At 39.4% G+C, this 24,119-nt stretch overlaps 1 protein-coding gene across 8 annotated transcripts in view; it reads left to right on the top strand.

Annotated features, from left to right (window-relative positions):
- The window catches only part of phkb (phosphorylase kinase, beta), a 106,334-nt gene that overhangs the window by 22,597 nt on the left and 59,618 nt on the right, over positions 1–24,119 (top strand). For all 8 annotated transcript variants that reach the window (XM_062389986.1, XM_062390020.1, XM_062389993.1 and 5 more), the window contains 5 exons: positions 2,676–2,783; positions 5,492–5,572; positions 8,637–8,752; positions 13,914–13,977; positions 22,925–23,020. In XM_062389986.1, coding sequence (XP_062245970.1) covers positions 2,676–2,783; positions 5,492–5,572; positions 8,637–8,752; positions 13,914–13,977; positions 22,925–23,020 — 465 coding nt within the window. The remainder of the gene's footprint in view (positions 1–2,675; positions 2,784–5,491; positions 5,573–8,636; positions 8,753–13,913; positions 13,978–22,924; positions 23,021–24,119) is intronic.

The raw sequence follows: 24,119 nt of genomic DNA, 5'->3' as shown, positions 1-24,119 counted from the left end.
TGGGATAGCATGAAGTGGAGCAGTTTAGGTAAAAGTAGGACAGAGGGTCTCCACTATGACCGACTTGGAGGCAAAGCGAGAGAGGGAAAGGTGGGCAGTGGGAGTGTGTCAGGGGAAAGGACAAGAGGAAAGCATGGGAGTCTGAGAAAATGAGAGCAAGAGGGACAACAAAGACAGAGACGGTTGAATAATCGAAAGTACTAGGAGAGGAGAGGTAGAAGTGAGGAGCAAGGGAGGGTGAGAGGTAGAATGAAAAATGAAGACTGCGATGGGGGACTTGACGATGGAGAGAGGTGGGGAGAAGAGAAACAAACGAGGTAAAAATGGGACAAAGGGCCAATTATTTATAACTCTGTGCGATGGGGCTGGCGGCCTAGACGTGATTCAGTGTGTAGTCAGGTCCATGTGGCAAACACACACAGCCACCAACAAACCACTGCACACAAAAACACAAGTCAACATGTTGATTGGCCCTTATCTGCTTCTTAGCAGTCTGTGTTATATTGAACAGTGTATCAGCCAGGGTTGCTGTTCACAGCACAGGCACATGGCGGACTGTTCCAGTTCATTTCATGTGAGAAACAATATATTATGTGTGTCGCTGGTGTGGTTGTGGATTCATGCATTCCTGAATTTCAGGCTAAGGCTTCACGTTTTTAAGCTTACTTTTTTTTTATAGAAGAATACAAGAAGCTGAGTTGGCCACGAGTGGTAGCCGAGGGAGCAGGTGGCCTTAATATCCAATAAGCACAGCAGCCATTGCAGCATAACACATTCCAGCAGAAAGATGGATCATTATCAGGCATGACCTTAAAACAGAAGGTTTCCTAATGTGATTAAAGCTGCCACTGTGGTAGACTTTAGCTGTGTCCCAAATCAGGGGCCGCCTCATTCAGAGGAAGTGTTCTACTCCTGTGCTGGTTGCGTAGGGGATAAAAAAGCTGATTTGTCATCAGCTCACAATCGCCCCGCAAGGTGCAATTAAGTAGCAATGACAGAAGGTGTATGAGTCAGAACCAACCAACACTGGAAAACCAACAACAGATCTGCAGTTAGACATGATGATAAAGTTTGAATGCAGCTTTTCGGCTCAGTTGTAGCCTGGTAGATTTAAAACTGGAAACATTTCCTCAGAGAAGGATCAATCTTTACAGAGGAAATTTAATTACAGTAAACGCCCTCTGTAAAATGTCGTGTTTTTTCAAATCATCGTTTTTCTTTTTTCTTCTTTCTTGTGTCAGTTTACTTCCTGTCGTCATGTGTTTCCCGGCCTTTTATCAATCCTCACCTGTTCTCCGCCTGCTGTTTCCCTCCCGTTGAACCTGTTTAAGTAATGCACTGTGTTCCCTTGTTCTCTGGCACAGTGATTCTCAAATGGGGGTACGCGTACCCCTGGGGGTACTTGAAGGTACTCCAGGGGGTACTTGAGATTCTTTTTTTATATATTTAAAATTAGCATCCATTCACAAATCTTTGAAAAATTGTTATTTAACAAATATTCAATAAAATATAAGTGTAAGTTCATGAACTAAATTTTATATTCAGTAGGCTTTTCAATTTAATTATCCTAAAAAAACAGTCTCCCCCATACCGATGGTTTGACCCAACCTGGCACACGCCACCTGTCATCACCTGCCTTGAAAACTTCAACAATGGAGTCGCGTGGAAGTGCAGCAGCAATGCTGCTGAAACACGGAGTGACAAGTACAAAAGAAGTCGAAACCAGAGCAGAGAGCCTTCCCACATCTTCAGCGGTATCTCCAGACAAAACATGAAAGTCATGTTGGTAAGCCACCTGAGTTTTTTAAGAGGAAACTTTCTGAATTCAGGTCATCTCAAGACATGATGCGAAAAGCCTCCCCGAAGCAAACGGAAACAAGCTACCTGTCAGTATTCTTTTCGATCTTTAAAGAAGATATTTTAAGATGATAAATATTAAAAAAATATGTTTTGAGCTAATCTTTCATTTAAAACTAAGTTAATGATTTATTTTTTGGGAAGAAGTGTTTAGCTATAATTAAGTTCATGAGTTCAGTTTGAGAACATATCTTTATTATGATCCCAAAAGAATTCACTTTAAGTTGATAATTATTTTGAGGTGCACAAATCTTTATTTATATTGAGATAATAATAGTCTTTAGTTATTTTTATGTCTTTTTATTTCGAAATAGTTCAAGAGAGACCACTACAAATGAGCAATGTTATGGACATTGATGGAGTTTTAAATTTGAATGTGTCTAGTTACAAGGCTTAATAAATCACATTACATCTTTCTTTCAACCAAAAATGCTTTGCGCTGGTTAGGGGGTACTCGGCAGAATTTTTTCTTCAAAGGGGGTACGTCACTGAAAAAAGGTTGAGTACTACTGCTCTAGCAGACTGCCCGTGTAGCTGATTGTGTGTGCATTTATCTCTGATTTCTTACTTGCCTTTTGGTTTATTTTTTTGCCCGTGACTGTTTGACTCCATCAGACTGCTGACCTCAGTACGACCCTGGGCTGTCTGAGTTAAGATCTGGCTGTTTTGAAGTTTAGTCTTCTGTCTGTGTCTTTCTCTGCACCTTCAGGTCACGATGTTTTTTACACCCTGTCTCTCACTCTCTTTTATTTGCTCACTGCTTTCCCTCAACCTCTCATTCTGATCCTCTCCTCTGTCTTTGCATCTCTTTTTACCAGGTGGAGCAGTTTAAACAGGATCCCAGCCCCTCTAAGTGTCTGCACTCAGTGTTCGACGTAGACACCGGTGACGAGGTTCACTCCTACAGCGACTACCACCACCTGCAGGTCAGCCATTGAGCAGACATATGGAGAAATCCTTCAACAAAAAAATCCTTTACATATACAGTTGCAATCAGAAATATTCAACCCCCTCACCTCAATAGACATTATAGTGATGTGGATGACAGATAATGACAATAAATGACAAAAAAAACCTCATCAAACAACAAAAGATATTTATTGATGCGTATTTTAGTTATTTTGACAACAGAAGTTGACTTAACTTTGAAGTTCAAATGAAAAATGTAACTCTTTCAACACATGTGCATGTGCAGTATTGTTCAACCCCCCAGCTTCAGTACTTTGTCGCGCATCCTCTAGCTTTTATAACTTCTAAAAAATGTTTTCGGTAAGTGCGGACAAGCTTCTTACACCTCTTAATTGGAATCTTTGCCCATTTTTCAAGTGCAAAAGCCTCTAGATCAGTGATGTTTGATGGCTTCCATGCTGAAACTGCCTTCTTTAAATCCCACCAAAGATTTTCAATCAAATTTGAATCTGGTGACTGTGAATGCAACTCCAGGATGTTCCAGGATCTTTTTCTCAACCAAGCTTTGGTTGACTTGGAGATTTTGCTTTGGATCATTGTCTTGCTGGACAGTCCAATGATCTGTAAGGTTCAATTTGTCAACAGAAGGAATCACATTCCTCTTTAAAATGGCCTGGTATTTCTGTGAATCCATGATGCCATGTACACAATAAAGATTGCTAGTTCCTGCCGCAGAAAAACAGCCCAACATCATCTTTGACCAACCTCCATGCTGGACTATGGGGATGGTATTCTTCTGGTCATAAGCCTGTCCTTTCACACGCCAGACATACCGCTGGTCCATACGTCCAAACAGTTCCAGTTTGGTTTCATCCGTCTATAGAACTGTCACCCAAAACTCTGTAGGCTTATCCAAATTCCTCCTTGCATATTCTAGTCGACTTTTGATGTTGCTTGTGGTCAAAAGAGCTGAGTGCGTCTTGGAGCCGGCCATTAAGTCCTTTATTATTCAGTGCACGTCTTATAGTTGCCACTGCAGCACTTGTACCAGCCTTCATCAGGTCATCCTGTAGGTGTCTTGCAATCACACAGGGATTTATCTGAGTTGTTCTGACTAAGTTGCTGAGGGTCCTTGATGAAATGCTGGGCTTTCTTCCACGGCCAGGCATGTTTGAAGCTGCTCCATCAGTTGTAAACTTCCTTATAATGTTCCCAATTGTGTCTCTTGGAATATAATTTTTTGGGGAATTCTTCTTCTACCCAAGGCCTTTCAGGTGTGATGAAATAATCTCCTCTCTCAGCTTTTGTGTAAGCTCCTTTGTCTTTCCCATGATTGCAACTCACCTTGAACACCTTCATGGGTGGGGTTTATATATGCGTCACAGCTGAAGCAAATGAAGGATCAGTATAGGGTTCCCAAAGGCTTAATAATGTTTCAACTCAACTTTAGGACAAAAAAAACTGTCAGACAGCTTTAAAAACAACAATATTAAATAGGGGTTGAATAATTGTGACATGGCTATCTTAACAAAATATACTGCTACACATAAATACTACATCATGCATTTTCCATCGTGTTGATTTTCTTTATCACTCAACTCATAAAGAAGGCATCCGAAGCAGAATCTTGATCAAAGAACAAGATTCTGTCTACTTTAATTGATAAATCCTTAAAATTTTTGGGGGGTTGAATATTTCTGATTGCAACTGTATGTAAACAGTGTATAGTTCTGTTTTGGATTATGCATTACTATGTATGTGTATATATCCACTTCAATGAATTATCCTGATGAAGTGCTCATATGTAAGGTTGTTGTTTTCAAAGAGTGAATCTCACCCATAGACTGTATATTAAGATGGATTACATGTCTCCACTTCTCCACACGACCCATAAATTATGCTAAAAATATCCTGGATTATATGAATACAGCCATTTTACGTAGCAAGGTCCCACGTACACATGCGCATAACTAATTCAACAACAAAAAAAATTGGCATGTTCTTTCATGTTTTAGTTTGCCTCATGTCCCATCCATTAACATGGAGGTGGCAGGGTTTATGACCTATACACCAGCGAGCCACCAGGGGGTGATCGAGACGTTGTGGCTCAATTTTAGGGACCAGTCATGTCATTCATCTTTATATACAGTCTGATTTAACAATATTAGAAATAAGTGAACTGGCTTTGGTGAGAAAAGAAACTCAATGAGAAGTGACCCTTGCTAAAGATGAATGGACAACAGGATAAACAATTCTTCTGACCTTGGCATACATGCATTAAATTGGAACTAAACGACTTATTATTCTGTCAATGCAATGGACAGAGGTCAATTTGGTGTGTGATTTTTGGATGGATGGTGGCCAATAAATCAATAGAGGTATGGTGAAAATCAGAATAAAACCACAGGGTTACTGGCCTGTGACAAAGGAAAACACAGAAATCCTCAAAGCTGTATAAATGTTAAGCACTTACTCTGTATCCAATCATTTCTTGGCTTTTATTTATTTTACAGTAAGTTTACCGTGAAGTGAATTGGATTATTGATGATCCCAATCCAATGCCAAAGGCCTAATAGCTAATATACTGCTAGTGCCTCAGTCGCTACATACAGTCTGTAGGAAATAAAAAAAAAACTGTATTGGCAATTTTGGAAATATCACAGTGTACAAATGGCAGTTTTTTTTGTTGGTATCTCATCTCTCCTTTTCTCTGTTATTGCTTCAGATCGATGCTGTTTCTCTGTTTCTGCTGTACCTGGTGGAGATGATCTGCTCTGGCCTTCAGATCATTTACAACACTGATGAGGTAAACAAGACACTTAAATGGCTGCTGAGGTGATTGATTTATGGATTTACACCCTGACCTGTTGGTTTTATGTGATTTTTTCTGTTCCATCTACCAGCAGCAATCATTGTCCATCTTAGGTATAACCACTGACATCATTTTATAATAAGTATAATAATAATAAGTAATTTAGCTGAATTGGAAGTGTTTTTAGTCTTGCTAGTACAGTATAGTGGCTCAAGCAATGTCAGTGTCTTTCAACAACATTGGTTGAAGCTGACATATCTTAACTCATGTAGGCACCCTGATCCCGGTAGGGTGAAACCTTTGATGGATTGTTCTGGAATCTATTTAGTGGAAAGACCAGGTCAAAATCAAAATTTGTCTATCTTGTTATAAGCCAAGTACCTGCAAGAAAAATGGCATAACCATAAGCATCATGAGTTCTTGACTTGTTATTGCTAATCATAAACTTGCTAACACTATCACACCATTCGTGAATGGAGAAAGCTGTAAACATTGTACCTGCTAAATAGCAGCATGTTAGCATTTTCATTAGAATGCTGATATGAGCATTTAGTACTATTACAGTTTAGACTCAGGAAGCGTGGAGTGTGACGTTTTAGTCTAATTTCTCCTTACTTGACTTGACAGTATACTGTCTGTCTTTGAGTATACTGTCAGAAGTTTTACAGATTGCGTAATCATGGTCTGGCAGGACGGTGGTGAAGTGGTTAGACTGTCACAAGAATGTTCTTGGTCCAACCCCCAATACGTGTTGAGTTTGCATGTTCTCCTTGTGTCTGCGTTGGTTTTTCTCTTAATTCACTGATTTCATCCTGTCTCACTGTAAAACAGTGTTTACACTAAAACTAATTTTAGACCCACTGATATTCACAAACATACAAAAGTGTGATGCCACCTCCTGAGGTTCCAACTGGGCTGCTATAAAGGGAGACCTAGAGGTTTATAAAACCAGTTAGATGTACCCTAAACCCCCCCGAGATATCCAAGAGCCGACACAAATGTAGGATCAGGGGACAGTATCTCACTTTTATAGCTCGGCTCACGTTTATATTTTTTCTGAGATGCTCAATCGACTTTCAACAGGGAAACGTTTCGATGATTTCATTGTGGGGGCTTTAATGTTCTCCTGGGAATCCAACCAGTAACGTCTTATTTGGCCGCACACCAGCTTTATTCATGACTCCCACTGAAAAAAAAACTTCCTTAATTCTGTCACGTTTTTATAGTCGGCTCATTTGCAGATTTACTAACTGCTACAGAGCGACAAAGTTTGTGCTGCTGGTAATGGAGTTCACCATTTCTACATTGGGCCTTATCTTAAGAAAGTCAGGACGTGACCAGTGAGCACTTATAAATGGGAGGACTGTCTTCACTGTGTTAACACAACCCCTCCTCAATAACCTCTCATTTTCTTTCATTTCTCAATCAGTGATGGCAAAGGAGTTGACATATTGTATTGTTGTCTGAGGGCTGCCCTGTTTCTGCAGCAGCTGTAATTTGCATGTTTAAACAGTACTTATTGGGTTGTGTAATTCCAACTAAAGCAGTCTGACCACCCATCATCCTCCGCCACCCACCATTGTATGAGCAAACATCAAATCCACTGAGCAAAAAAAAGGACTTTTGATTTGTTGTCCCACAGAAATACATTCAATTTGGACTCATCGCATTATTATTGGTTGTGTGCCACTGCTTGTGAGGTCCAATGGCGTTTACTTTACTGAGCTGGAAGCTGCATTGCAGTATTTTTATTTTTGTTATCCTTGAGGTGGTAAAGAAAGGCTGGTGCATGTTCTCTTAGAAGATGCACTATCAACCTCTTTCCAGATGCCATTTTCAGTTTCATTCAGCATGAAATGGAGCGTCTCATTAGCTTGCATGTATCACCATCTTTGTGGTTTTTTGTTTATTTTTTTCCAATTATACAGATGTATGCATTTTTTTTTTATATTCATAAGATGATGGTCATTGAGAATGTGTGCAAACACCCTCCAAAAGAAAGCAGCTCTGGCCGCAGGGCGACAGAGAGCCTTGTTTGGCTGATGGGCAGTAACATTCATTAAGATACCATTAAGATACTAAAAAGTTCCCCTAGTTAATCACTCCTCATAAAACCCCAAATAAGAGGCAGAGCAAACACCTTTCTCTCTTTCTCTCGTCGCTTAAATCCCTCCTTCCCTTCCCTGCCCTCCTTCCTTCACAATCTGGCCTATTTAAATCCTCACACAGGTTCTATCTGCTTCTCTCCATCTTTCTCCTTCACTCTATCATCTCTCTCTTCTCTCTCCCCTGCTTTGTCATTTTAGATTAAATCTCCCATCAGTCGGGCACACACACACACACACACACACACACACACACACACACACACTCACACACACACACACACATACAAACACACAGCTACTTTCAGGTCTTTTTAATCATTCAAGGCCTTTAGGTCATCAAACATTCCATGTCTCTCTCTTTATGTTTTTTTCTGGAAGTTCACATAGGTTTTGAGTTGTATTTTCAGCCCAGCCCATGTGAGAAAGATGATAGATACGAGAAACTTTCCAACTTTGTTAATTATATCTTAGAAATCATGAGTCCACTGTCTTTTTTTTTTGAAGTGATGGAATCAAGGACACTGCTGATGGGTGCCTGGAGTCTGTAATGAAAGGGTGATTCACTGATATTAAAAATCTGCCATTAAGGGAATGAAGTTGTGATATGTGTCCCTTTAGTCTCATGAGACAACGATGCTAAAGCTACACATGCTGCAGCCATAGCTATTTAATTACACCTCGTATGTGGCTGCAGGGCAAGGTTGAGCGTGAGCGCTGATGAGGAATCGGCTTTCATGTCTACTTTACTAACCTTTCCAATGAGAGCGAGAGTCACACGCCTCAACCCATATCAATATCAAAGGTTGCACATTACTGTATGTGCATGTACAGGAGACTGTGCATGTTATGTGTAGCTGCAGCAAAAGATGTGTCTGTCTTAGATGATGTATGTTTGCATGCAGGTAGTCTTTATTGCCTTCCCGTGTTTGATTTGTGTTTTCTGTGTGCAGGTTTCCTTCATCCAGAACCTGGTGTTCTGTGTGGAGAGGGCCTACAGGGTGCCTGACTACGGCATGTGGGAACGAGGCAGCAAATACAACAATGGCAGCACTGAGCTGCATTCGAGGTCTGTCAATAGCTCAGCAACTCAGGAACACACACACACAAACACACATCAATAATTGTACATATTGGAATGACTGGGAATTGCCGATATGCAGTCACTCTGAGGGGAAGACTTTGCTGGCATACAGTATCTGTAACATCAAAAACACTTAACCAAGGCTGCCTATATCCCTGTTGCCAGCTGCCTCAGTGTAGTTCACCACTCACCAGCGTGCGTTGCTGTCGATAAAAGATAAACAATACTTGGATCACAGAGAAGCTACAGGAACGGTCTGACCGAAATAGTTTTTTTATTTTCTCCTAACTGCAGATGGCAAGCGTGCTGTAAAGACTAAATAAAACATGGATTCCAAGTGAATATACTCCCGAGGCTTTATAAAACAGTGTCACAAGTCACTGCTGTACATTTTACAACAATTCTAGCGTTTCATAGATTCCGCTGCCCATGCCCATGGTGTGTGTCTGTGTGTGGGTGGGTGTTTGTATGTGGGTTTGTTTGTGTGTATGTGGGTGTATGTGATAGCAGGAGGGTCTTCAAAAATAAACTGAAGGTAACAATCTATGCCAAATACAACAGGAGGGAAGTCGTCTCTCTCATGTCTCTCTAACCTTAACACAATGTTTAAATGGATAAATAGTCAATTCAACTACTGTGAGCGGGAGGGAGGATGTAAATGGAAGGAAGGGGGGAAGGATAACAGGATAACGTATGCAGATTTATTTTTTGTTTGTTTGTTATAGAAAGCAAAAAGTAAATCTGTTTTGAAAAGGAAAGGCATTTTAATTCTCCCTTTGAACAAGAATATCACAACTGAAATGTGTTAATTAAAAAACAAATACTGAGCCTTTTAAACAGCTTTTTTTTGGTCTTAATTTTAACTGATGGATACCTCCAAATAAATTTAATTTTTTCCGTTTCAGTTTCTTTAAATGAGAAAGAGAAACCAATACATTTTGGTGTAGACTTGGAGCAGGGGGCAGATTCTGGAATTCTTTCACTCTCTTTTGTGCGTTCAACATTTTAACTGATTTCTCAGGAAATTAATCATCGAATATAGAGGTTGGATATTTATGAGTTTGTGCAGATCCAAAATAAAAATTTGGCCTAATAAATTTAAATGTGGTTTCATTAAGAGACTGCTGGGCCTCTGCGGAGGTATGCTCTCTAAATGCCCCTCTAGTTACCTCATAAAGTTCATATGGGGAAAGTTATAGACACAGCGCAGCTTGAGCATTTGTGGGGGTGTTTGTGTACACCTGATGGAAGAAGACCAATATTCACCAATACTAACTCGTCTCCACCTATTCCTGAGGGAAATATCTGGCTGTTCGGCTGCCCTTCACTATCCCTATTGACTCTGGTAAATTGCTGGTTGAAATGAAAATGATGCTGCTGACAACAGTGACAGAGAAATAAATTAACTATAGGTAAAGTTTTGGACCGTAAACCCAATACGATATATTAAAAAATAAAACAACTGTATAAGTTACACTTTTCTTAGCCCATATCTAAACCAGCATGATATGCAGTAGCACACAGTACCCATTCCACATACTTGACACTTGAAAGCTTCATAATAATCAGCCCATGAGTTTTTGTGTAATCTTGCAAACCAACCAACTAAAAAATAGGGGTTCAAATATAATCTCCCAGGTGTAGGTAACAATATTTTTGCAAAGGGATGTAGCAGCAAATGCTGTATGTATGAAAAAAAAAAGGGGGGGGGGTCATCAGATGAGTGTGTAGGGATGGTGTTTATGTACTGATGGAAAGGTCATTACATACACACTTTGTTCACTACATAACCTCTATCAATGAGTAATTCAAGCTTTATTGAGGTAAAATGTGATGGATCAATACTTTGACTTATTAACTTCTATGATAATACGGATTTCTGACCACTTGTTAAAACACCAGCACTGCCAATGAATTACATTTAGTTTGTGTTACCTGGTCGGAACTGATTCATCTTCCAAGGACGAACAGGCCTCTCACTCCCCCAGTGTCATGATAAGGATCCTCAGTTTCTACCACTGCTTATCTGGAGAAGGCATGTTTCAGTTATTTTTTTCCAGCAATTCAAGGCTATTGGCAGCAGCTTGCCAAGATATCCTCAAGAAAACATAACAAATTCAATGTGATGTACAGCCACTGTGTCTTGTGCCTCTTCTGTTTCCTTTCCCTCGCAGTCATGCTCTGGATTTCCACTTTTACTGAGCAAGCTTACACACGTAGTTGCATAATATGATTAAAAATGCAAATAGTGAACTGGGGCAGGGACAGATACAGAATGGTGCCATGCAAATTGGATATGTAAATAATCAAATTGAGCAGTCATTTCCACTCCCAGAGTGCCGGTGGGCACAAAAAGAGAAAACGAGAACAGGACTGGATGTGTTCATATTGAGTGTTTGAGAGAAGTAGTTTATCCATATCAAATCAAATCAATCATTTAAATTGCTTTTTGCGTCATGTTTATCCCCACACTCGGTCAAACATACAGACTGGAGCGGTTTATTTAAAGTAACATATCTAATCTCATAATCATGAGCTGTACTGAAATATCTCAAGTTGAAATGAGATAAATGTAATTTTATTACAATTAGTTAAACAGGACTGTGCTCATATGTTTATGAATATTTCATGATAGTGTTTTAATTTCAATTTTACAACAGCCCAATTAAAATAATCAGGATGAATTTGCTATTGTTGCCCTCTCTATGATGTTTAAAGTGTGCTGTTCATAGCCAGAACAGTTTAAATGGTTTCTTGTAATTGTATTACTAACTAATGAGTCATAGTATTGACTTTAGACAACTTTAACTTTAATGACATTGGGTCCTGAACTAGACAATATTTTGATCCTCTCTTGTTGAGGAGCATTTTAAAAGGCTATAAACCTTTCTTTTTCCTAAAGAATATGAGCAATGTTAGTGTGAATGAGTGTGTGTGTTTGCTGGGGCTGGTTGGGGCAGTGTTTGTGTGTTTGCGTCTCAATGTATCATGAGTATGTTTTCATACTATATCTTCATCATCGGTAATGCTATGCAACTGTGCAGCATATGTTAGTTGTTATTGTATGTATTTTTCTTAAATGTAAAGTATAATAAATTAATTTGTTACGAAATGTGCTTTATAAAAGAATTGCATCAACTGATAAATCCATCTTGAAGCACCTGTTAAGCACCACACAACTGACACACAAAGTTAGTAAGCATAGCGAATAAACCCAGTTGAGCATATTTCCCTCCATAAATTCAGGCCATAAACCCTAGAGTGAAAAATTAACTTACACTTGTCAGGTTGCTAGAAGCACTACTCCAAAGGAATGCTAATGTTGCTCTGTGTCTGTTTGATGTGTAAATGGGAAACCTTTAGTGAGCATGTTCCCCACATCGACTTAGACCATGTTTTAATATGCCAGTGTCAATCTTAGACCATCAGTAACTCTTCTTTTGTTCTTTTGTTGTTTTTTATTGTTGCCATTTGGGATTAGTGGAAGCAAGTTATGAACACAAAACTGGTTCATCTGCAGCCTATTAGTTGAAATGCTGAACAACTAATATTTGGTTGTTTACACAAGCACTAGTTACGGACCAACATTTTCACTCCTGTTTGATTAATTTAAGCCAAATATTGACTCTTTTAGCTCAACATTTGGTCTCAACCAACACCAGAGAGAAATATCTGTCTCTTTAGTTGCTAAATGCTCAGTTGTGTAAAAATCTGTTTTTTCACAGGGAGTAGCTATCTACTACACAGCATGACACGATGATATAAGAGCTGTGAGTGTGAAAGAACACAATTATGTTTTGGTCCAGAGCTAAATGCAATGACTGACATACTCAGTATGAAGTGGCGTAAAGCTGGACAGATAGTCAAGGTAATATTCTCCTTAGACTCATGACTGCCAGAATTGTCTCATTGTAACATTGTTATCTTATCTGCAAATCTTAATTACCTCTGCAAAAGAGTTTGTGTTTTTCACGCCTGTCTGTTTTTGTAGAATTAAGATATTTTACAAAAACAACTAAATTGATTTCTTCAAAGGTTTGTGGAAATATGTGGTATTTGTCAGGGAAGAACCCATTACACTTTTTCATGGATAAGAATCAGGGGATCAGCCCTTGAATAGTGTTATTTATTTATTTAACACTGGGAGATAGGTCGTTTTCCATTTTCCATTTTCACAGATTTCCCAGGGATTGATTCATTGAAGTTGATGAAAAAAATCACATACAGTGAGCAAATCAATATGTATGTGTTGCGGCCTGATTGAATTTAATGGGACTGGGGGTATGGGCTCAACTGAGGGCCATTCCATTTATTGCTGCATAAACATCTTGTTGTGCTGATTAGTCACACAGCAAACCTGGGCAAACAGGGATCATACACAATGTACAAGAGACAAGACATTATGTGGTGTTTGGCAAGAGGGGCCCACAGAATATCCCAAATACAAAGAAAGCAAATGAAGCATTCAACCCAATACGACCTTGATAGTACTGTATGTAAAGGCATTGACTGTAAGAGTAGCATCATATTGTTTTGGCAGTCCACAGAAAAAACGACCCCTGTTTCCTGACGAATCGTCAAATGTCCTCTATCTCTGTGTGAGGTGCTAGCAGCCCCACTGGCCACTACTGGCCATGTTCCTGTGTGTGTGTGTGTGTGCATGTGTGTGATCAGAGCTTTCTACAGGGCTACTTTCACGGAGATCTTTTCAGGCTGAATAACCCAACCACCCAATGTATTTTAAGCGTTGATTCAGGCTTCACTAATGGCATTGAATCCATTTTTGATATGTCAGCAAATCTGCTGCCAGTCTTCGCCAAGTTTGCTTCAATTTTTTTTTACCTCCCCCTTTTTCTTTTCCAGGGAAATATTGGCAGGGTAGAAAGGGAGACAAAATGACAGTGAAATTGATTCACATTTAGTCTGCAACTCAATCTCAGACCTTTCAGGTTTATGAATCTGAGCTCATAGCAATTTAGGAGACAAGTATCATCCTGAGTGTTTTTTACTTTGGGGGCTTTTGACAATTTAAGGACACTTAAATTGGTTCATATCACTGCCCTCATCACAACATAAGAATTGTTGTCATGGATGTAAGATATTTTTGTATATCTGAATCAGTGAAATCAGTTTCTTCTCTCTGCAGCTCTGTGGGTCTGGCAAAAGCTGCTCTGGAGGCCATCAATGGATTCAACCTGTTTGGAAACCAGGTATTTAAATAATTAACCTACTCCTCGTATGTTTCACCTGTGTCTCGTCTAGTTGTGTCTCATGACACAAGATCGCATTCTAGTTAGACAGCCTAGTTTCTTATTCAAGAGAGGCCTGCAGAGGACTCATTACAGCTCCGTACCTCAACAAGATGCTTGATGCATGCAGCACCCTCAGTAGGTCAATGAATGGAAAGGCATGGCTGTAGACATCTGAAGCATAATTAGTATGGATGCAACATTTTGGCACCATCAGGAGATTCATTTACATTGTGTTTGGTTCTGCAAATTGGTTGTGTTTCTGCAGACTTTGAGTGATGCCCACAGTTGATGTTTCTTCCCGCTCTGCTGTACAATGTCCATTAGTGCATATGTATAATTTTTTTTTCTTGCTTCGGGGGACATTTGTTACAAATGCTAACAGGTTTGAAAAAGAAGCCTTCCACTAAACAAGCCTCCTCCTATTATCTTACCTTCTGCTTCTTCCTCTTTCTCCAGTTTGGCTCCACTTTCTCCACTTGGCTTCTCAAGCCACCTAATGCTTCTGAACATGGTGTGGTGTCATGAGGATGAGTGCATATTAAAGTCAGCGTTGGTGTTTCTCTTCTAATCAGCTGCACAGTTATGGGCTTTAACCATGCCTGGAAATAGATTCTGTCATCGAGTGCAGTTCAGAATTCATTTGTAAGTGCTGCTTTATGATCCATGATCCACACTCTCTGTCTGTGTGTGTGTGTGTGTGTGTGTGTGTGTGTGTGTGTGTGTGTGTGTGTGTGTGTGTGTGTGTGTGTGTGTGTGTGTGTGTGTGTGTGTGTGTGTGTGTGTGTGTGTGTGTGTGTGTGTGTGTGTGTGTGTGTGTGTGTGTGTGTGTGTGTGTGTGTGTGTGTCTGTGTGTGTGTGTGTGTGTGTGTCATCCAGTTTCTTGTCCCTCTGTGGGAGTGGAAGTGCTTCAAGTTATTCACCTGATTATAAATTATCACTATCATTCTTGCTATTCCAGGTAACTCTCATCCTTCCAACACCAAGTCATACCCCCCCTGCCCAAAAGCCTTTAACTAAAACATTAAGCACATTATGAAGTCGGCTATCACATGTTACACCTGCTGTAGACTCTGGTGGATGTGTGACACATGTATCATTTGTACTAGATCAATCGACAGGCAGCCATCGGTTTATGAAGTTTTGATTTTCCATGATCCTCACGAGCCACAGTAACCGATGCAAAGATGGCAGATATGCGGGCCGATGAGTCAAAGTGGGGGTATTAAATTCATCTCTGGGAGAGGAGGATTCTTCAGCTTTAGCTGTGTATACACACGGATGGACAATCTAATCAGGTTACACTCTCTATCCAGGGATTGCCACCTAATTCACACAGTCAAAAAGCAGGGATGCAGTCGAGCGGACTCACACCTTCCTCAATCCAGCGATGTCCTCTTTTTCCATAGTTATTTATAATCCCCTAGAATAGTTTAGATTTGTTTGCACACATAAATCTTTGAGTTTAATTTGTGCATATCACTGCCCAGAAAGCTGATACGCATTGTGTCATTATATGGTCTTGGAAAGGAGAATGCAAATTCAACTTTCCAACTTTAATTATATACTATAATAACAGCATTGTCATTGATGCCTTGCTGGAATAGATCATGGTGGCTCATAATTGACTCATATTGTAATCACATTTTCATTAAAGATTGGCGAGGGCTAAATCCCTTGAGTAGGTAGTAGTGGTTCTGATTTGTTCTACCTCTTGTTGATATTTGATCCATCTTCCTGACCAGTATGTGTCCCCAGAGTGCCATGCAGTTCAGTTTTCAGAACCCCCCTTCCTAATGGAACTGTTTTTATCAATATGACCTTTTTTTTAAAAAAACTAAAATACATAGAAGTACTTTAAAAACAGCTGGACTCGTTTAGGCACTGCCACTGTTGTAAAAATTATCGAGGTAGGAGTGTGAGTGTGTTTCGTGTTTTAAAATCAACAGAAATGCAGAATAAAAGGAAAATCACAAGAAGCAGATCAACCGACCCAAAACATTTTTTTATGTCACTTTTGGAAATCTCAATAGCAGCATGCAGTGTTGAGCACAGTAGCCCCAACGCAAGAAGGTTCGCGGTTCGAGTCCTGGTTTTATTCAAATCCAGGTTCAAATTTCAGAGTTTGCATGTGCTCCCTGTGCCTGTGTGGGTTCTCTCTGGGTACTCTTACTTCTTTCCACTGTCCAATGACATGCAGATTGGGGTTTTGTTAATTGGAGACACTACAACAACAAAAGGGGGGAATGTGAGAGGGAAAGGTTGTTTATTTGTTGGCCCTTTGATAAACTCATGACCTCTCGCCCAATGTTGAGTGGGATTAGTTCAAGCTCCCCCTGGGACCCGCATAGGATAAGCAGTACAGATGATGAATAGATGGACACTTCAGGTTCATAACTTAAAATTTGTGTGGTAAGCTCAAAATAAATAGAAAATTTGACAAATATAAATGACTTCTTCCAGACGAGACTGTAAAGTGTTAACCAACAGAAAAGACAGTTTGGAATATTCAGTTTTGCTTCATAAAGAAAACGTTAACCCACTGAATGCAACCAGAGCCTGAGCACACATTCAAGGAAAACCGTACTTCTTACATTGTGCTGCAGTAACAGCAGGAAAGGTTTCTCTGAGAGGGTCACTTCACTGATGTGTCATGCAGCTGCCTTCATAGCTGGCCAGCATCCACTGCATTATGCAACTACCAAAAGAAAGCTTGCTGATTTGACTAAAAGTCCAGACAAGACCTGTTTTTGCAGGGACAAAAATAAACTCTGACAATATTCATACATAATGTATCTAGCATTACATTAGAAACTCCTTAGTAGGTAGCAGAAATTGACTCAGTTGGTTTTATGTGGGCAAAGCTGATGGAGGGATGTGTTGCGTGTGGAAATCAAAGGAGAGGAGTCGTCGTTCTCAAGTTGAAATTAAGCAAGTTTATTCAGAGGTCACAGGTCAGGAAAACGCGGTGTCCAGCAATTGAACATGCATGGGTCTCTAGTTCTATGCAGAAGGCTACACAGGAAGAAAGACGCTTAAACAGAGTGCGCACATAGATTATATATTGATATATTGGGCGTGACTGGGGTTCTTCTTGGATTGGTCGAAACAAGATGGAGGCTGCGTCATCTAGACGGGACAGTGCCTCATCCTCTTGGAATGTCGCGTGATGAAGATGTCGTACGTGCACTCCGTTGTCGTGGTTACCAGAGGTTACCAAGGTCTACTCACTGTCTCTGTGCGAACTGAATCAGGGAGCTGGGATGTGTGATATAAAGTGTTGACTATGCAGCAACATTGGAGTAAAAGGTATAAGTAATGTGTGCGAATATGGCAATATGTGTGATGTTATGTGCGTGGTGTATGTCAAAAGATGAAAGGGCCAGGTTTGACCACACTGTAAAAAAGAAAAAGTTGAGAAAACGTAAAATATCAAGGCAACATGATGCAAGAGATTTTTGAGTTTTCTCAACTTTTGCCTGCTGTTGTTGACTTAACTAAGGTTTTCAAGTTCTGCAAAGAGTTCTGCCAACTTGGATCTTCTTGTTCACCTAATTAGGATAATCATGTGAGACTAATAAAGAAATTCTTGCTTGAATGCCATGTATTTCTACCTTCACCAAACGCAGATTTTTTTGATGAATTAATAAACAATTATGCCCCTCAATGTCATGCATTTGAACCTCCTTTAAACGTAGGTATTCTTGTTGAATAAACGTACAATTATCCCTTCAATGGCATATATTCCTAGATGCACCAAACAAAAATATTCTTGTTGAATAAACATACATTTTATCTGTATAAATCAAGAAAAATGTATGTTGCTGTAATTTTATTATTATAAAATGCTAAACAGATAATAAATAAAACACAGTACAGCTGAATGTTATCTGAAATATTTCTTTATATTTTTGAACAGGCGGGTTAAGCGCCTTTGTAAAAAAACATTCTTCTCAAATTAGTTCGCAACATCAAATTGAATGACTAAACATTTTTGCATACACATACAACAATGTGTATTCAAACACATACACATACACAATGTGTATATTCAAACACATACACATACAACAATGTGTATATTTAGACACATACACATTGTGTATGTGTATTCAAACACATACACATACAACAATGTGTATATTTAAACACATACACATACAACAATGTGTATATTTAAACACATACACATACAACAATATGTATATTTAAACACATACACATACACAATGTGTATTCAAACACATACACAATGTGTATTCAAAATCAAAGTTTTGTTTTCAAAGATCTTGTGCGCTGGGAGCACCGAGAGCCACCAAGCTCAAAAAAGATAGTCTGGATGGCTTCAAATGTATACCTCAACTGTTTGGGGTAATTTATATTGAGGGCATATAGAAGGCCAAAGAGGTAGGCGAACGCAGAGGAGAGGTTTTCCATTTCATGCAGCACGATGCCCCCTTCCAAAACAACTGCATGGTCTCGAGCATGTGAGATGTCGGCTTCGTCATCTAGGATGGTGAGGATGGCCACAGACGCCCCTTCCAGCACTGGTGCCAAAATGTCAGTGTCCTGAGGAAAAATAACAGATGCATTTGAGCCTTGACAAACTAGAAAGAGCATTTTCTGAAGAAATGTGTGTGAATGCTGAGAAGGTCCGTGCTAAAGCTGAAAAGTATAATTTGTAGGCTGAGATATGATTGGCTTCATAACGGCTAAAAACAGTTGAAATGTTAAAAAGGCAGAAGAAAATGGGCAGCTATACACTGGAACCTGACAGCCAAAGAAAATTGATGAAGCAATGGCAACATAGCTGACGTAATAGCTGAAAAAAGATTTAGTAGTTTAGAAGTAGAACTTGTGAAAAGGAGGTTGATTTACATGAATTGTAAAAAAGTTAGTGTGAACAATGTATGAAAATATGAACAAATCAGAGAAATATGATTACTGCACTGATAAACTGCACTGGGGAGGTGTATATTTCCATTTTGGATGAACTACTACTTTAAAACATCTCATGAGAATGAGGAATTAGCTACATGGCCTGAAGTATTTATCTTTTTGCTACAGTTACTAGTACTTACCAAGCACTTCATGAAAAACTTTTTGGTATCCTCGCGGAGGAAAATGGGCAAGCCTCTCAGTGCTGCTGTCTTTCGGTGTGTAACAATGTCTAAAGAGTATCCAGTGGAAAATAAGTATTTCAATAAGTATAGTACTGTACTGAACATACACATAATGCAAAATCAGAAATCTTTTATAGTACTGAAGATGAAGCACACACAACTTTACTTTAACAAATTAAAATACTGTTAAACCAAATGCCACCAAAACACAAAGGAAGGAATGCGGACATCCATTTTTACTGAAGCATATTCACTAAGGTAGTATTTACAGCAGCCAACATCTTTTTCTGTGTCTGTTATAAGAAAGTATATTCATGCTCTTCTAAAAATGCCAGGCAAAGGAGCACTTCACTCACCTGATCATCGAGTTTATCAAGGAGGCCATTTCTTGGCCAAAACCACCCTTCTTAGTCCGGTAGAGTTTTAGCAGGCCAGGTCCAAATCTTTCAAGAGATGCATTAAAAGTCCCCAGGAGGTCTTTGCTGGGTATACGCCGAAATTCTTCAGATATCTAAACAAGACAATCAACAAAATATTGTAATTAATTGTAATTGCAATTTCAATTAAGCATGGGGATTTTTTTTTCTTTAACTGGAAGAAATGGGCTTCCATAGGAGTGAGATGGTTAGGGTAAGAAAATTAGGACAGGTCACAGAATCAAATGGATCATAGATTTAAATGTAACACTGGCAAGACAGAATTGACACATTTCCCCAGTAGATACTGTTCTTCTTCAAGAAAAGCCAATGTAGTTGTATAAGACAATTGCTAAATAAATTAGGACATCCTTACCTCCTGAGACAAAAACAGTGCAGGCCACCTCTCTTGGACCTCAGATACCATAGGCTGACGCTCCACGACTTCTCTCCGCCTGAGGGAAAACGTCAGCTCCATCTTCTGCTGTATCAATGTCGTGTTCCTTTTCTTCTTTTTCATTTCATCAACCAGAGCAACTCTTTCCTCTTCAAGTGTAGAATCATCATGGTGTTGTGGATAATCTGGCACATGATTGACCTCTCCACGTTTGGGCTTCTTCAGGGTGAACGGGCTGTCATCTTCACCCCCCTCTTTTCTTTTCCTGTTCACATTTACCTCATTGCATCCTGCCTGGCGAAGCTTTGATCTGTAGTTTCCAAGTTTGTACTTGATACTTGTTTTCCATCCATCATAGCCTGTGATGCCACTTGGCTCCTTCAGGCATGGATACTTATGAACCAGCGCAGCAGCAACTGACTCAAGCTCATCTTTCTCGGGGTAGCTTTTGATTTCAAAAATTGCCTTGCAATTTTATCCAGTATCTCCCTTTTCATGTCTCTTGTCACTGCAAGGCCCTTCTTTGACTTTTCATATGTGTCATTGGCCTTACACAATTTCAGTTGCACATCATATGCAAACTTAGGGATAGGAAATGGAGATGGCCACTCTGTGACTTGCCTTAAATTCCTCTGGATAGAATCAGTCCAACTAGGCCTAAAATCTTCAGAGTGAACACTGAGTGTGTCCTGAGAGGAGACTGAACTAGTGGATTGGTCAAGTGGACATGAATCACTGTTCCACATTATATGCAAGACTGCACGCTCAGCTGGTAATTCAGACATTTCTGTTAAGTTGCAGAGTGCATTTCCAAACTCTGGATCCTCAAACTGTAGTGAGAAATCACCTTGAAGTTCAAGTCTCTCTTTCAGTATATCAATAAATTGCCTCACAGATGTTGGGACTTCAGGAAGCTTGAAAACGGGTTATCTTAACAAATTTAACCACAGCAGAAGTGCTATAAACATGCCAGTCCATGCCAGAACTAACGTAATTTAATGTGATGAAAGTAAAAACGCACTTACCATACCTTCTTGAGCAAAATTGTTGTGGGCTCCACGTCGTTGTCCATCCAGAAAATGTCCGTAGCTCAGGTTCAGCAGAGAGCCGTTAAAACCGGTTTAAACTGGAATCTACTGAGTTGGCCCAACTTAACTCAAAAATCTGCTCAAAAATGTACAAATCCTTGTTGTGCTGATTTACAATAGTAGTAAGGACAACAATGAGAGAAAATTGCTGGACAGACAAGATTTTATAGATTGCATATTGCAAAGCCTTATTTCTGAGTCAGTTTAATTTGAAAACTCTTATGAGATCAACAATTACTAGTTACCATTTTTACAGTGCACTTGCCTGATTAAGTAAAAACATGAACTGCCGCCCTCCCTCTCTCCATGAGTTGTTTAAGTGCACTGGACACACAGGCTGACTATATTGCATGACTTTGTTGTTGTACATGGGGACTTTTCAAGCGATGGGATGACTCTTGACTCACTCTTCTTCAAGCACTCCCACGCTGTACTCCAATAACACAGGCAACCCAAAAAGATCAGCCTCTTACAGTGAAAGAGTGTGTTTTGATGTGTGGAGGTGTGAGTTGTGATGGTGGGCACTTTAAAGTGGGTTTCAAAGGAGCTATTCGTAAGCTGTATGCTAATGCTACATAACCAATGTTAGCCTTAACAGTTGAGGGCTAACAAATGCAAGTGCAAACACTTAGATAGATAGATAGATAGATTACTTTATTCATCCCCGAAGGGAAATTAAGTCGTCATAGCAGCCGGTACATTTGAATACAATAAAATACAATAGAATAAAATAAAATAAAATATAAAATATTGCGGTAGAAACAATAAAAACAGAAACACAAGATAAATGGGTAGATAAGGTGCAGTGGCAGATGATGGTAAGTACTGATGATATGATAATATGATAATGTTGTTGTTAGACAGTATATAAAAATAGTACAGTATATATAGTATATAGTATATAATATATATTTATATATGAAGGTAATTATACCAATGTAATAATAGCAGTATATAGTAATAATAGCAGCAACAGTATATATAATAATAATAACAGTAAAATATAATAATAATAACAACAACATGTACACATATATAAATACGTGTATATAGACTTATATACACGTATATCTATACAAAGAATATATAAAGAGTATGATATATAGTACGGGTATAAATATAAGTATTTGGCGATACAATAGATAATATGATATACTATGAGTGTAAGAATATGTAAACAGAGTGTGCAAAAGACAATATTATTGTATAAAGTGAGGAATTGAGACAGGTATATTTAGTGCAGTTGTGTGATGGTGGCTCTGACAGAGGTATATGCGTTGTACAGTCTTATTGCGGTTGGGAGGAACGACTTCCTGTATCGTTCCTTAGAGCAGCGGGGTTGAATGAGTCTGTGGCTGAAGCTGCTCCTTAGCTTGTCCAGTGTTTTGTGGAGGGGGTGAGACGGATTGTCCATGATTGCCAGCAGTTTTGCCAGCATCCTGTCCTCCACCACCTCCTCCAGGGTGACAAGCTTAGAGCCAACCACAGACTCTGCCTTCCTAATCAGTTTCAGAATAATATTCAGAATGTTCAGAATAAAATGTTGTTGCTCTACTTGCCAAAGCAGTGGACAGCTGCCTCTGCTGAAGTTAGTCCCGACCCTGCTGGCCCAGGTCATCACTTTCCTATACTGCAGCATCAAGTCTCCTTGCTCAGATTATGTTTTTCTCATGTCTTTCAAACACATCATGGTAAAAACAAAAACTGTTTGTCAGCAAAGAAAATGTACATATTAAGCCAAAATTGCTCTATTTTGAAGATTGTGCATTTCTGTGGAGAAATTTGAATCTCTATTGTTATGTAACCTATGTTTCTGTTGTCTCTGTGAAAGGTGAATAGTTCAGCCGTCTCAGTGATGTATTATGTATGTGTTTTGCTCTGCAGGGCTGTTCGTGGTCGGTGATATTTGTGGACCTGGACGCCCACAACAGGAACAGGCAAACCCTCTGCTCCCTGCTGCCCAGAGAGTCTCGCTCCCATGTGAGTCCAATGCGAGATTTGTAGAGATCACTTACAATGAGCAATTATATAAAATGTAGACACAATGTAAAAATACATTTGAAATCTTAAGCCATGTTTGTACAGTGGCTTAAGGGACAACCTCTCCTTCACTTTGGTCAAGACCATATCTTAACATCCATTATCATAAGATTTTATACAGTCTTGGTTCGATGGCGTTAAGTCTACTGACTAAATGAGATCTTCTTGTGAAATATCGCAACATCAGTGAAATTGATTTTAAATGGTCAATGTTCAAAGTGCCCAGAGGATACATTTGACTTTGTCTGGTGATCCTACGACCCTTTATCTACTCCAGCTATGAGTTTAACATCAGTGATTTTTTAATTTATCTCAAGAGACTTAAGTGCTTATTGGCAAATGTTAGCAGCTATCAAGCTAATCTAAGATGACTCACATGGTTGATGTTATTCCTGCTAGCAAGCTGATGTTAACATTTAACTTAAACTCTGCCTACAACCTCAGGTAGAAACTGGAAGGACTGTAGCATTTTTTGTCTTGTTTAAAAAAAAAGACACACTGTCACTGTCACACAATTATATCACTGCATAACATATATTTTTGTTTATTTAAATATGTTTTGGCTCAGAGCTAGTAAGCTGATCTCTGTGTGATCTTGGAAAATGTTGTCTATTGCATGTTGTTGCAACCTCCTCCCCCCCTTCTCGCTCTCTTTCACTCTGAGGAGCAGCTGTGTGCATAATCTCTACCAATCAAAGACTGAAATAGAAGCCTGCCACACACATGCCAAATCTTAAAAGGTTAATTTCACACATCGAACAAACCACTTACCAACATCAATACGTCAAGTGAATATCTCTACTTGGACGGTGCATTTCCCTCACGGTGCCCTTCACGACACTGTCGATCCCTGTGCTTTTGATGGTTCCATGTTGACAAGTGGTGGCAGAGCTGCAGGGAGGTAAAGTTAAAAAAAGGCAGCAGAATGAACAGAGGGAAAGCGGGAGAAAAGTCATTCCCTTCTCTCCACTCCACCGCTTGCAGGCACTTAAATGATCACCACTCTCTCACTGTGAGGGCTGAATATTTCAGGGAGAAT

This window comes from Platichthys flesus, chromosome 1 (assembly GCF_949316205.1).
Source record: "Platichthys flesus chromosome 1, fPlaFle2.1, whole genome shotgun sequence".
Lineage (NCBI taxonomy): Eukaryota > Metazoa > Chordata > Actinopteri > Pleuronectiformes > Pleuronectidae > Platichthys > Platichthys flesus.
Note: the sequence above shows the minus strand (reverse complement) of the source record. Positions and strands in the feature narration are given on the sequence as shown.